Source organism: Felis catus, chromosome B1, assembly GCF_018350175.1.
Source record: "Felis catus isolate Fca126 chromosome B1, F.catus_Fca126_mat1.0, whole genome shotgun sequence".
NCBI classification, from domain to species: domain Eukaryota; kingdom Metazoa; phylum Chordata; class Mammalia; order Carnivora; family Felidae; genus Felis; species Felis catus.
The window spans coordinates 118,480,980-118,496,938 of NC_058371.1; the positions used below are offsets into that span (position 1 = coordinate 118,480,980).

The 15,959-nt window shown below is 38.4% G+C and overlaps 1 protein-coding gene across 1 annotated transcript in view; it reads left to right on the forward strand.

The window, feature by feature from the left end:
- Positions 1 to 9,144: 9,144 nt before the first annotated feature.
- Positions 9,145 to 15,959, forward strand: part of TACR3 (tachykinin receptor 3) — a 92,243-nt gene continuing 85,428 nt past the window's right edge. Inside the window, exon 1 of the mRNA XM_003985120.5 lies at positions 9,145 to 10,337. Within this exon, the coding sequence (XP_003985169.3) occupies positions 9,790 to 10,337 (548 nt within the window). The 5' untranslated portion in view covers positions 9,145 to 9,789. The remainder of the gene's footprint in view (positions 10,338 to 15,959) is intronic.

A 15,959-nucleotide genomic window follows, 5' to 3' on the forward strand; every position in this document is an offset into this window, starting at 1 on the left:
ATGACAAAAAACAAATCAGAAACTATGTGCCTGATTACAAAAGAAAAAAAGGAGGGAAAAAAAGAAAATGGGAGGAGTTGTCTGTTAGTGTCTAGGAGGTGGTGGCTGTGATGCTCCGGAGATGCTGCTTTCGAGAAGAGGCCAGCTGCATTGGCTCAGTCAGTCTTGCCCCTGTAAAGAAGTGGTTGCCAGGCACAGAAGAGCAGGGTTTGGTGTAAGTGGGTCCCGCCTCTAATGGGGATTGCAGTGCTGCTCTCTGAAGTCCTGCAGTGGGGGGGGGGGGGGGGGGGGGGGAAGGGGGGCTGGCGGGAAATGGCACCACCCCAATCTTTCAACCTCAGTCCAGGGAATCTCAATCCCCACTGCTCAGGCAGCCCTCACAGAATAGCGATGGCAGTCAGCTCGTCCTGCTCCACAACTATCCTGCGCCTTCTCCCTGGTGGATTGGCTGGATTCAAAACTCAAAGTCTTAAAGGACTCAGCACGGATCCATTCCCCTCCTCTGGAGTAGAGCCTCTCCACCCAGCTGACTAAAGGCCTTTGGCTGGCATCTGCAGGGTCTTTTGTCCTTGGGGGGAGGGGAGGGCAATAAACTCTCTTCCAAAAGTACCCCAAGAAGGGGACTGCTCTCTCCCAGTGCACCCGAGATGTAGACACCATGCTATGCACTCCGGAGCCAGCTCTCTTCTCCCCAGGAATTCGTACCAGGGCTCCTCTCTCCAGGGAAAGTCTCAAATTTCCAAAACCTCAGAGTTTGAGCTCCAAAAGCTGTTGAAACAAGAACTGGGAAAGTTGAGCACTTCCAAAACCTCAAAGTTTGAGCTCCAAAAGCTGTTTGCAAAAAAGAACCGGGACACTCAGTACTTCTTGCTCCACAGTCCAGGGTCCGGCGACGTTTCCTCTTGTGCTAACCCTATGCCACACTCGCTCAACTCCTCTCTCTTTGTCTCCCTTTTGTCTCTCCACAGAAAGGGTTCCCTCCCCTCCATGGCTCCACTGTTTTCTCTCCCCCAATTCAGATCCATGTACCTGGCATCCGCCAAGCTGTCTCCTTCCAACTGTGGAGATCCTTCTGCTGCTCTGCAGATCTACTTCCTGGATGTTCCAAGTAATTTGATGTCCATACAGCTGTGTTTGAGGGACAAGGAAAGCCCATGGTCCCCCTATTCTCAGCCATCTTAACTCCTCCCCTATATGTATATTTTTAAAACTATTGTTAATGGCCTCATCTTTCTTTATTTTTTAATATATTAAATGTACATAATATATTAGTGCAATAATGCAATATATATATAATTTGTTCATAAATACCCAAATATAGATTAAGCCATATAAAGTGCTGATCTTATTATAGGCTATGTTCTTAGAAATCTTCTTAGACCACTAAGAACATTTTGGAATAAATGCATATTCAGAAAATTTTGTGCATTATTATGAGCAAATTTTACCTATTTTCTCTTTGATAAACTTCCATTCTTGTGGAGTTTACGCAGTGATAATATTTGAAATTAAAAATTATACCAACCAAAATGCAACATATGTAAATAAAGATATCAGCACTTCTGTACGCACTAATTTCTGATTCCTCCTTTAAATGAGAGTAAGTGAATGTGTAGCACAGAAATTATATACCAATCATGGAATCCTGTAATTGCACTGATTAACTTTGATTTAATTAACAGATAGGAGTTCTCTAAGGAGCTCTTATTCTGAGAACTAAAAAAAAGCTGAATTATCCAGCTACTCCCACGCACACACATACTTAGCAGTTTTTAATTTAGAGTAACAGACACTTTAATGAGTTTTGAAAGATGAATTTTTCTCTTAATTATGTCACCTGTATCTCTTAAATCAACATAGGCAATGCCAGTATTTTTAGATAACCAACAGATGTCTTACCTACCACCCCAATACTTACTTAAGTAAAACCTTTCTCCTTTTTTACAAAAAAGTAAACAAATCTTAATGTTGCTAGAATTCTTTTAATGAATTTGTATGAATATATTTTTGTTTCTTTGGAAATAATCTCCAAATTAATTTAGAGTATAAATGCAGGTAGCAAAGTTATCATCACTATATACTTCTATGGAATTATGTCACACATGCATTTAATTTTCTAAAATTCCAATAAATATACTTGGGAAATAAGCAAGGAAAAAGATAGGAAGAAAAAAGGAAGAAGAGAAATAATTTACGTTTTCAGCTAATACACTTTCCATTTTCTTGATTTAGCATAGTCCCAGTGAGAAGAGGAGATAGGAGAAATGTATCTTCAATTCAGTCATTCTTCATTCCCATCTCTCTTTGTGTAAAAATTCCATGCAAATAAGTATGATACTAGTGTTTAAAATGTACCCTGTACACCATCTGGACTCTGAATACAATGTAATAATTTATCTTGTGCTCAACTGAAGAAGCAGCAACAGATTCCAGTTTGAAGACTAGCTATTTGGTTCCTTAGGAAATATGGTGTGTACATATATCATATTTTATAGATGATATAGAGAATTCTTTATGGCAACTTTGGTAACGTGATTTTCTCTTGCACACAAAATGTAGTACTCTTCATGTAATCTGTGACTATGTTATGCACGCATATGTTTAGAAACATTGGGAGTGAGTATATAAATCACTTCAAAGTCATCACTGTGGTTCATACCCAAGTCTGGTCCATGGCTCCAGTCTTCAAATGATAGTTACTCCAGCCCACCTTTGTTGGCTGGGTTTCAGTTCCAAAGAGATTATCTCTTTGCTTGCTTGCTTGTTGGTCGGTTTGCTGGAGTATTTTTTGTCATCAGTGCTATAATATCTGAGTCTTGGCATGTTTGAAAATGTCTTTCTGTCAGCTTTATGTTTGAAAACAGAGTTTCATTAGTGGGATAAATTTTTTGGAATACATTTTCCTTTCCCTAAGAATTTTTAAGAATTCCTCAATTCTCTTCCAGCAGGTAATGTATAAAATTTCAAGACTATGTTAATTTGTTAATTTATTAAACTTACAGGTGATTTGACTTTTTCGCCTGTTGCATATAATATTATTTCTTTATCTAGAAGTCCAGTGGTCTTGTAACTTCCTTTGACTATGTCTTGACTTTATTCTTTTGCATAAATCTTGATTGTGACATGATGAATCCTTCTGAACTCTTAGTTCTCTGGTCTTTTTAGGAACTGTTTCCTGTTTTAGGTGAAATTTACATAACATAAAATCCACCATTTTAACCATTTTAACCATTTTAAACTGTACGATTCAGTAGCTTTTAGTACATTCACAGTGTTGTGCAACCATCACTTCTACCTAATTTTAGAACATTTAAAACACGCTCTTCTAATGATAGGAGAAAAGCCCACCTTTGATGATAGTAGGATTCAATTTTTGGATATGCCAAAATTATTTTACATTTATGACTTTTATATTTTTGATCTCACAAATATAGCTCCAATATACATCTTTGTACATACATTTTTGTCTGATTTTCTAATTACTTCCTTAGATCAAATCACTAGGAGCAAAATTATTGTACTTGAAGAGTGAGATAATTAAGATTCTTTTTTTAAAAATATAATTTATTGTCAGATTGGTTTCCATACAACACCCTATCCTCATCCCAACAAATGCCCTCCTCTCTGCCCATCACCACTTTCCCCTCTCCCCCACCCCACCATCTACCCTTAGATTGTTCTCAATCCTTAAGAGTCTCTTATGGTTTGCTTCCCTCCCTCTCTGTAACTTTTTTTTTCCTCCTTCCCTCCCCCATGGTCTTCTGTTAAGTTTCTCCAGATCCACATATGACTGAAAACATATGGTATCTGTCTTTCTCTGCCTGGCTTTTTAAAAATGTTTATTATTTTGAAGCGGGGAGGGATTCATGGTATCTTTACTCATAGTCTCTTTAGTCATTGCTTCCCACCCAGTGCTTGATTTGCAAATCTATACCCAGCAGTTGAGCTGTTAGTCTTCAATTTAAAACATTCCTTAAATATGACCTTCAACATTGTGTCCCCCCCCCCAAATATATTCAAGTCTTAACTCCTAGTCTTGTGAATATGACCTTATTTGGAAATAAAGTGCAGATATAATCAAGTTAAGATGAGGTATGTTGGTTTGATATACTGACCTTATATAAACCCTATATAATGAGTTTGATATACTGATCTAATTATTAGAAGAGGTTAATTTGGACAAAGAAAAGGTGATGTAAAGATACACAGGGAACATCATGTGATGACAGAGACAGAATTGGAGTGTTGCATCTACAAGCCCAGGAACACCAAAGATTGCCAGCAACTAAAAGAAACTAGGAATGAGGCATGCAATAGATTCTCCCTCAGAGTCTCCAAAAAGAACCAACCTTGCCCATATCCTGACTTCAGGCTTCTAGCCCCCCAAACTGTGAGAGAATAAATTCCTGTTGTTTTAATCCACTCAGTTTGTGGTAATTTATTATGACAGCCCTAGGAAACTAATATAAATGTCAAATGCTAATACTACAGAGAGGTCAAGGAAGTTAAGGGGGGAAAGTGACAGTTTGGTTTAACATGCAGGTAATTGATAGGACAGTGCATTGACAGAAGAGTATTAAGATTTAATACTTAAGAATATTATTGTGAGTGAGGAAGTGAAAATATTGAGTTTAGATATTTTGGTAAAGAAGGTCATGTGGGAATAGAAGAAGAAAGAGAAAAGTAGTAACTAACAGGAAATTGGTCAGAAAAGGGCTATTTTAATGTAGATTCTTACATATGTTTCAACCCTAAAGGAAAAAAAAAAAAAAAGAGGGAAAGAGATGTTGAAAGAACAGGTAGCAGAGATGAAAGAATGGGTCTTAGGAGAAGATAAACCACTTTCACCAAAATGATAACAAATGATGAAAAGATGGTTGAAATACATGGAAATGTGAAATTCTTGACTGATGTTCTTAATTTTTTTCAGATAAAGTGGAGACAACTTGCTGAGCAGAATAAGGATGATGGAGAAAGAACACTGAAGGCAAGTTGGGATTCGGGAAAATAGGAACTGATCACAGACAAACCCACATGAAAGGGTATCTGGTAGAGAGCAAGAATTTTCAAGTAGCACCTGTGTACACAATTGAGTGGAGTTGTATTGATTGTTGATTATTCATTGATTACCAGCAATACTCAGTAAACTGATTGTAAGAGCCCACAACTCAGAGAGTGAAAATGACCCAATGTAATTGTAAAGCAGCTATGATGAAATAACAAAGAAAAAATTGCAAAGCAGGAGTCAAAGTGTGGACTATCAGATCTGAAATTCATAAGAAAAAAGAGATCTCAACACAGTGGGAACGCTGAACATACTGAAACCAAAAGCGTGAGAGAACTGTCAAAGAGAAGGTTGATGTCAGAGAAATCTGAAATTCTGACCAGCTCCTCTTTCTGAAAATAACTTCTCCACCGGCCAGCACTAATACCTGAAATTCCACCTTATCGTGCTTGTTTTTAAGAGGACTGTTAAAATAAAAATACAAGTATGAACTATGCCATACTGTTTCCTTAAGTTGTAAGAGTAAAAAAGGAGAAAAGAGAGGGAATAAGCAGGTCATCAGTTTCCATTCTATTATTATAAGTTGTTAGCAAAGTACTAGGGCAATTACCAATATGTCTTCTAAGCAAAAATATGGAGAACAAATAAAATTTGAAAGAAATGTAATCTATTAGCATAATAAAATAGGTAAATATTTCTTTGTCATTAGGAATAAATAACATTCACATAAAAGATCATACTTTGTATTAACATTTATGCAGGCAAATCAAGATTTAATCACTATTATGTAAAATCTATTAACATCTCCCATGATACCATGCTTGGCTTATTTCCTAGCATCCTCATGCATTTGCATAGGTTTTAAATGTGCTCAAACACACTCCTGAGGTTTTTTTTTTCTTACTATATTAGTCTCTTTTTATTCTTTTGGAAATCTCTTCTAGGGTTAACTACTTCTGTTTGTTGATGATGAAATGTATAAGGAATCCACTTCAGAGGTTCACACAGCTATGAGCACGGTCTTTCCCTCTACTTGAACTCAGAATTAAGACTTATGGTTCTTGGTTTGTTTTTTGTTTTTGTTTTTTAATATTCCAGCCCCAGAAGTAGTTTCCACTTCTTCAGGCAGTCTTATGCTTTCTAGCAGTAGTCTACAACCAGGTTCTAGCTTCTCCAGGACACTACACAGAATGGATTTAAATATGTAGTAAACTAAAAGCCTTTCTCTCAAATTGGTTTAAATGCATTTTTTTAGACAACCCACACGAAATTTTATTTCTTAAAAACAATGCCTCCATTCCAAATAAATCAAGGTCAAAATAACTGAAGAGCTACAGATGACATCAGTCCCATTCATCTAAGTTCTAGTGTTGTGTGGAGGAAGAGAATTAGCCAGTTATGACAATGGGTGATACATCCAAAGTAACAGCCAAATTCATTAACATTTTTCCATTTCTAAACCATCCTTAAAGAAGATCACATATGGGGTCACACCATCTTTGTGGTAGTCCAGCAGGGCAACCATGCCATCTGGATCCATGTTTTCATCAATAAGGAATTGGTAGCTTTTGAAATTAGCTAGGATATGCTTGACCTGTTCTGCAGCCCCTGTCATAAAAGATTTTACTTTTTCTGGCTTCTGTTGTTAAAGTGTGCCTTTGATTGATTTCATATAATCTTTGATAAACTTCTTGTAGGCTTCTTTTTTTTTGATGGCTGAGTAATAGTCCATTGTGTGTATATACCACATCTCCTTTATCCGTTCTTCTATCTATGGACACTTAGGTTGCTTCCATATCTTGACTATTGTAAATGATGCTACAGTAAACAGAGGGGTACAAATATCTTTTCCTCACAAAGAAATTCTTTAAAAGAAGTTGACAGAATCCAGAATTCAATGAACACGTCCCCTTGTTCAGTTGCACACTCCCATTTTTCTCTATACCTTCCTATTCCACTATTCATAATACTTGCTCTAATGTTAAAAATACTGTTGGACTACAAGCTCAGTGAGGATAGGGTTCATATCTGGCTTATATCTTTAGTTTTACCTGCTACATTCCTAGTACTTGGCACAGCTCTTGGAAGGAAATATACTCAATAACGATGAGGGGAATGACTGAAGCAATGAATGAACAATAAGTCCTCTATGGGGAAACAGATAGATTCTATAGAAGGTAGCTCTAAAAGGAAAGCCATGTCCTGGATTCCTCTCTTCCTCTGAAAGAACTTATTAAACCCCTTTTATTGTTAAGTACTTCTAATTCCATCATTATCACTTTTTTTTTTTCATATCATTTCCACTCATGGCAAAGTCCAATAAAGGCAAAATCACAGACATGATAAGTAAAGCAACAGAGTAAACTGAATGGATTTCTACACAAGTAGGCAATTTTACAACTTTAAATATTTGATCAAAATATGCATAATTATTACCAAATCACCACATGACTCATTTGATGAATGGTGCATGTCATACAAAAAAAATTTTTTTTTAATTCTTCCTTACTTTCATTAGAGAAGAAAGAAGTTTTCATTTGTAACTCAAGTAATTTCTAAATGGTGAATTGGCAGAAAGAAATAATCTGCCTTTCAAAAGAAAATGGTTTAGTTTAGAATTAGTAAGCAGGATATGTGGAATCTCTATCAAATTCACTTATGATTTGTCACATATTTTCATAGGCCTCACTGAGAAGAAATAGTAAATAATAACTTGATAATTATCATTTTCAGCATGCATTTATTTTGAAGCAGAGTTGTACAATATATTTATTATCAGGTTGCTTCAAACTTATTTCTGTATAGTACCTTGTTTATCATAAAAATTACAATAAGGAAAACAGTATCATTACCAATCATCCTAAGTCTATTTGTACAGTAGTCACTGCAGTGGGGTGCCTGGGTGGCTCAGTCTGCTAGGTTTCCAACTTCGGCTCCTGTCATGATCTCTCAGTTCATGGGTTCGAGCCCTGCATCTGGCTCTGTGCTGACAGCTTGGAGCCTGCTTCAGATTCTGTGTCTCCCTCTCTCTCTCTGCCCCTCCCCCACTCACACTCTGTCTCTCTCTTAAAAGATAAACATCAAAAAATTTAAAAAAGAACAATGATCACTGCAGTTTTTGAGAAATATGTTCTAACAGCAGGAAACTAAAGAATACAGAATGTTCACAAATCACACACTACATTTTCTTGAAGCAAGTAAAACTTGCTATGCTAGTCTATCTTACTTGAAAACGTTTAGATAAAATGAGCAATGATAACAACAGCAAAGGGTGCTAACATTTATTAAGGTCTCCCTCTTGCCTCCTGTTGTTGAAACTACTTGCTCCATATAATTATAACTATGTAAATTTGATTTTTTTTAATATTCATTTTCAAATGAGAAAACTGAGTTTCAAAGAGTTCAATGTTTTGGGGGAGTTGCTAATATGTTTAGCCCTAATTCCCTTTATTCCTGACCCCAAGAAAATAATAAAGAAGAGTTTCTGCTCTGGAACATACTAATAAATTGCCTGTAACATCCATCTAAGCACAGACTACTTCCTCTTGCTTGTACCCTACAGAGCCCTGCTGCTCACATGTTGCCAGCCAAAGCTCAGAAGTCAGGCCCTCTGGTCTGCACAGGACACTAAGGTTACTGTCACACATCTTATCAATGTGTCCTCACGACAGGCCGGAAAACCAAGGCGCCAAATGTCCAAAGCCGTATAACCAAATGAACATGTTTAAGTTGCTTACAAGATATGTTCACGCCAGGGAAATGAAAAGATGCAAGTCTCCTCATCGTATTTCAAGAAAATCGATGATCTATCCTCGGTGGGTAACGACATTCCAATGGGAGCAGAATCCTCCAGGAGAATCCATAGTCTCTGCCAGGGAGGAAGGCGGAGGAGACTGGTTTCTGGTGACGGAGATTAGAAGAGGAGAAACGGGTAGACTTTGCAAATGGGAGCCAGAGGAAAAGGGATCTGGTACGTGAGAACATAAACACACAAGCAGCAAGTGGGGACAAATTCCAAGAGCCAGTGACACCTAACAAAATGCGCGTCTAGCTGTGCCCCCAGCTTGCGGCAGGTAATAGCCACACAAGCTCTTTCTGACAAATCTCTCCGCATCGTGCCTTCGCCCTAGAGGTGAATAGTTTAATTGGTTTAGAAACGAGCAGCCCACAATAGATGTCTGAGAACACAGACCTCAGTAAAAATATCTTGAAGTTAAAAGAGGAAAAACAATCTCGTACAGATTTTAATTACAGCTGAGAAAGTGCAGTCTTTCCAGAGCGTCTCACCGCGCCGAGCGCCTGCTGCGCGGCTACCAGTAGCGAATGAATGAAATGTAAAAGGGGCGACGGAGGAAAGGAGTGCAATCGTAGCCCTCGAAGGGGTTCGTCAGCTCCGCGGCCCCCACAACGTCACCAAAGCCGGGACTGTAAGAGACTATAAAGCCCGCTGCAGCGCCTGAACCTCAGTGATCCAGCCGGTGCCCGGGAATTCGCGCAGGGGCGATCCCGGAGTTCCCCGCAGGTGACAGCTCCTAACAACTCGCTTCTCGACTGTCTCATCCTTCCTGCCGGCTAGAGACGCAAACCTCTCGGAAAAAGTGCTTCCCCGGTTACCCATCACCTGCTGGCTCAAAGCATTTCTTAACCATCAAGGGCTGCGGTAGCCTCTCTACCTTGCTTCCAGGCGGAGCTGAGGTCTGCCCACCAGCAAAGGGACCAGGAAGCAGAGAAGACCTTTGGCTGGCGTCCGTGAGTGGGGAGATCGGGGCTGCAGACTAGCCTCGATGGGTTCTCTCCCTGCAGCCGCGAACTGGACCGACCGCGCGAGCACGGCGGGCGCGGATCCCGGGAACCTGAGCGCTGCGCTCGCGGCAGGGGCCGCTCCGGGGACGACTGAGGCTGAGTGGCTGCACCTGCTAGTCCAAGCTGGCAACCTCTCGGCCTCGTCCTCTGCCCTAGGACTGCCCGCGGCCTCCCCGGCGCCTTCGCAACCCCGGGCCAACCTCACCAACCAATTCGTGCAGCCGTCCTGGCGCATCGCGCTCTGGTCCCTGGCATACGGCGTGGTTGTGGCGGTGGCGGTGTTCGGGAACCTCATCGTCATCTGGATCATCCTGGCCCACAAGCGCATGAGGACCGTTACCAACTACTTCCTCGTGAACCTGGCTTTCTCCGACGCCTCTATGGCTGCCTTCAACACCTTGGTCAACTTCATCTATGCGCTTCACAGCGAGTGGTACTTCGGCGCCAACTATTGTCGCTTCCAGAACTTCTTTCCCATCACAGCGGTGTTCGCCAGCATCTACTCTATGACGGCCATTGCCGTGGACAGGTGAGGAGAGAATAGGGAGGAAGGAGGGAGAAGGGAGAGCGAAAAGCTGGGCAGTGGGACAATGTTACCAATGACAGGGTGACAAGATGGATTTGATAAAAGGAAAGGGACTAGGAAAGAGCTCTTGGAGAAAGAAGTCACGAACACATTGATAATGCCCCAACTGGCTGAACCAGTTTCTGCTTCCATGGCTTCCCCCATTCTCCCTCAACGCCCCCTGATCTCTATTAATGGCATCTGGAGGGACTGACAAGACCAATGAGGGAGATAGGGCAAGTCTGTCATTCCAAGCAGGACAAACTCAGCTAGAAACACTTAATACGAACTTTCCCAAATGGCTGCAAACAATTGCTGCAAAACTTACGTTCTCTGTAAAATGTATTTTTTGGTCTTCCTTCTCTCTGTCACTATTCTGTCAGAGAAATGGACAATGAGTCACCCTCCATCCTTCCTTCCTCTCTCTGGTCTGCTGGTCCTCATCCCCACCCATCCTATTCTCTATCCTTGCTCCAAAGCCAATAGTGGTTTGGCCTCCCAGTCATGGAACATCCATCAGAGGTAATAATACCTCTCCAAAAGATTGCTGTATGCTACAAGTTTCTACAGGGTCTTGGGTTAGATTTCACTTTTAATAATCTGGGGAGGCTATAAACTGGATACACCCTGTGCCTGGAAGATTACATACAATCTAATGTTTCAGATAATGGGCAACAACAACAACAAAATCCCAAATAATAAATGGTTACAAAACAATACACACCACTTTATACATAGCTATTTAAGGTAATTTTTTTTAGAATGTTCCCCCATCTACAGTGAGGATTCTGAGATTCTTAAGCAATTAAAAGAAGCTCCAATACTTTTCTGGTATCTAAATTTTTAAAGTTTCGGTTTGTATTTGCTCTCTCCTATTGAACATTATGAACTATGCATACTTGTGTCAAGACAATGGTAAACCCCTACCTATTATTGAAAGCTGTTTATACTCTGATTCAACATTATTCTAAAAAAATCAGTAACAGTTGATCCCGTCCCTGTTTTGTGGTTGGCAGCTTCACGGGGGATGTGTGGGGGTGAAGTGACTTTAACTTCAAGACTCAATGTCCTCAACTTTGAAAAGAAAAGTGAGCTTCTTTCTATATCAACAAAACTGTTTCAAAATAAAATGAGACAATATTCTCACTACATGAAGCCACTACTATGAGAAAAAATAAGACAAAACCAACTCTTTCCGTAAATCCACCCTCTGCATTTACCATTTTGAAACAGTGAGCACAAACTACTTTCACATGCTAGGCTTAGAGGATTAAACTGAAAGAGGAATGGTTAGGTGCCACTAATGAGGATAAATAAGCACAAAATCACATTTTTCAAAAGCCTCTGAAACTGCTAATCTTCCCTTTATCCCTGATCGTCTACATGTATCTCACCCTTTCACTTTTGTGGGGTCAGAAGTGAGTATAAAGAAGGAACTGAAGGGGCGCCTGGGTGGCGCAGTCGGTTAAGCGTCCGACTTCAGCCAGGTCACGATCTCGCCGTCCGGGAGTTCGAGCCCCGCGTCGGGCTCTGGGCTGATGGCTCAGAGCCTGGAGCCTGTTTCCGATTCTGTGTCTCCCTCTCTCTCTGCCCCTCCCCCATTCATGCTCTGTCTCTCTCTGTCCCAAAAATAAAATAAAAACGTTAAAAAAAATTAAAAAAAAAAAAGAAGGAACTGAAAAAATCAGCTCCAAGTTGAGGAATAGGAGAAATTGCCTCTGAGCTTGCTCTATACCAAGATAGAAATGAATGTTCCTTTGGTTTGAGCATCTGCCTTTTTGTTTTGTTTTGGGTTCCTTTCTAATCCATTACTTGTAAGCATGTGACTTTTAATGTGATCAGGAGGGACATTAGCATATCATGTTATAAAATTCTCCTGAATATTCTTCTTGAGATATTAATAATTCATTATGAAATTTGATGAAAATTTAGTGTGTGTGAAATTGATGTTTCAAGCCTAAGGGGTGAAAAGGGGTATTTTTCCATTTATACAAAGTCTGAAGTGGTCTTGGAATTGCTTTAATTGATAATGTAATGTTATTTCAGTCACTGGCTTGAAATTAATGAATATTTTACTATTCATTACTATTTATTTAGTAGAAACATTATTTAATCACCAAAACAAAATTTATGGAGCATGAAATTTGCAACAAAATTTGAAGCATGCTCAGCTCAGATTCTGAAAATCTTTTAAAAACTGTAATTTATAGTAAGACTTTGGGTAGACCACTGATGAAAAGAAATACAGAAATACAGAAAAACCTCATTAAGAAAATTTTTAGAATAAAATAAGACATATAAGTTATTAGAATTGCCAAAGTTTACCGTTCCACAGAATCTTTCTGCACTAGTGTCTTATCAAACATGAGCTGGAAAAGTAGTCCTGTGATATCTGCAATTACTTTATAGATTCAAGTTTACATGCTTGACCTCCTCTGAGATATTTCAGGTGAGTCGTGGCACCTTTGGTTATGGTTGCATAGACTCTCCACTTCATATAGAACATAGGTAACAGTATGTACTCACAAAAATCATATTTTCCTGTATAATTAATGCTTTATTGAAATAATCACAAAGGTTAATAGTTCCCTAATTAGTTCTTATTGGTAAAGGAATACATCATTTAAACTGCAGTGTGAACATTTGTCTTATTGAATTGTATTTTCTACCCTCATTTAATATAAACTGAATTGTATCCTCCCAGCCTCAATAGAAAACATATTTAACTCACTCTGTCCCTCTGCATAAAGTCAAAAGATCTTCTGAGCTTAAAAACTATTTCAGCTTTGACACAGGCACAAATGGATTTTCTTCAGCTGCAGCAAAATGCTTGCAATCTCCTATGAACTTGGAAATTTTAGACCTGATTGTAGATAATCCCTTAATGAACACCTGTATTTCATAAATGGAGAACCTTACGGTAACGGTCACACATTTTGTTGAATAAAAGGCACTGCGCATTTCTTTAAGTGTTTGGTACTCATTCTGCACTGAGAGAATTGCTCGCTTTCTACTTCCACTTTTTTTTTTTTTTTTTTTTTGTATAATATTAATATCTGTACTAACGATCCGAATGTGAGATCACAGGTTCTGGTCTCATCCTGAGACACATTACCTTCTGCTTTATTCGAATCTACAAAACAGTTTTTATTGGCTTAGAAACCATCTTTCAGTTCTACAAAGTTTCCTTTTGCCTGGAAGGCTACTTCAGCATCCCTACACACCCATAATACACACACACATGCACACACACACACATACTGGAATTCTTTGCCAACAAGGTCATCGTTTCTCTTCACCATCCTTCCCAAATTTGCCATTTTGAATTTTAACATTTAAATATAACATTTATCTAAAAGATGCTAAGCTTTCCCAAAATCATACAATAAAGCCGAGGTTCAAACCACTGTAATCCACTCAAGGGCCTGTGCTATTCTCAGCCTCTACGCTATTACGGCTCCTAAGGAATTCTGATGATTGAAGAGTTTAATTAGACAAAAATTATTACTTTCATTTAAATTAGAATTCAGTGCTTATTTATAGTACATAAACTATATAACTATATATATATTATATCTCTTACATGTATAATAAACACATTTTATATATATATTACCGTTGTTTTAATTAAGAATGTAGATATTGGAAATATATAAAAATATTGTCATTTGATTCATTTATGGCATATACTACTTGATATATGGGAATATTAAAAACAGAAAATATTTTCTTCCATTTTCTAAGTGCATTTTTGAGATCAAGTTAGAAGCTCTAGGAAGGTTTATTAATATATAGTAAAGAACAATTTCCAAGCTCATAGGCCAGTATTAATTGGAATATTTAATTAAAGAATTTTTAAAATGACATTCACTGTTTCTTACCTGGAAACCTTAAGGAACTAATTCAGTATGTTTTATTTAATAGTCCAAAAACATTAACAAAATAACAAAAAATACCTTATATTCTTGAAATCCAGGGACACACCAAGTATGGATAATTATTATTTTTTTGAAGTTTTTTAATGTTTATTTATTTTTGAGAGAGACAGAGACAGTGACACAGCGTGAGTGTGGAGTGTGGGAGGGGCAGAGAGAGAGACAGACAGACAGAATCTGAAGCAGGCTCCAGGCTCCAAACTGTTAGCACAGAGCCCTACACGGGGATCAAACTGACCAACAGTGAGATCATGACCTTAGGCAAAATCAGAAACTTAACCTACTGATCCACCCAGGCACCCCTATACTGCAAATTCTTACAAAATTAGTCATGAGCACATAGTGAAAGCAGTAAATATGCATTAATCGAATGGGTAAAACATCAGATCATCATAGCATATGTCATCACAAATGCTTTTATATAACTAGCAGAACTCCAGTTGATATTAAGGTTATATTCACCATAATGGGAAAGAATATATTGAAAAAGAGTTTGCAGCATATTTAACAGACCTAGTGTAAAAACAAAACCTTTAAAATACATAACACATTCTTACACACTAATAAGAAGATATAGTACTATATGAAAAGAACCAAAGTCATAAACAGAGTTGATAGAAGAAAAATTAAAGTGTCTAACAAACATAAATTTATGGGTTGCTTACATTCTGTATCTCCGTTTCTTCACCTGCTATTTGCTCCTCAAGCTACTTAAATCTGATTTCATCTCCCAACACTCTATCTAGAGAGGCTTGTTGTGAAATCCAGGGGGCATTTCAGTCCTCAACTTCCTTGATTTTTCAGTAGTGGCTACCACCTATCATGTGGCTACTGTTTCTTGGCTTCCAATTTCCCTGGTCCCCTCCTTCTTCTTTGGCCTGTCTTCCATGCTTGTATTTCTGATTCTCTGCCTCTATGTAGTGATTAAATATATAGGTTCCTCAATGCTAAATCCTGGGCCTAATTTTGTCCTAACTTTATTCTCTCTCCCCAAGTAAACTCATCTAAACCCATGGCTTTATTTTTCACTTTTGAATAAAGAGTTACCATTTTTTCTATTATCAAATTGGTTTTCTTTTGGATTATAAAAATGCATAACAATCTATACAGTAGACAAATATAAATGAATGAAAAATTAAGACTGGAGAAAACAAAGAGAGAAAATACAAACAAAATCAGGGTGAAGTTGTAACATGGATAGAGTCCTATGATTTATGAAAGAAAGAGTCCTAATCATTTATGAAAGGTGAACTTGAAATATGTCTGAGACTCTTAATATACATGCAAAAGAATACAATTAGTAATATAGTTTACACTATCTATAAAAACAACACATACACATTCCTTAAGGGCTAAGGGATTTCTAGTATTGAGTTTCAAGAAATTCTTTGTATGGGTAATAAAGAGGACACTGTCCTCAACCACATTGTCACAATGCAAAAGCAGGTTTCCTACAGATGTTTGTTAAGTGTTCCTCTGGGTGAGCTAGAGGCATGTGCCAAAGCAGAATTCAGTGAATGAAGTCTTCAGGGAACCAAATCTCTATTTGAACAGTTTCCAGGAGGCCAGATTTGATGCACTGAAGAAATTATAAGAAAGGACAAAGCACATTTCTGCTAGAAGTATTTTCCTCACCTGAACTTTGGATATG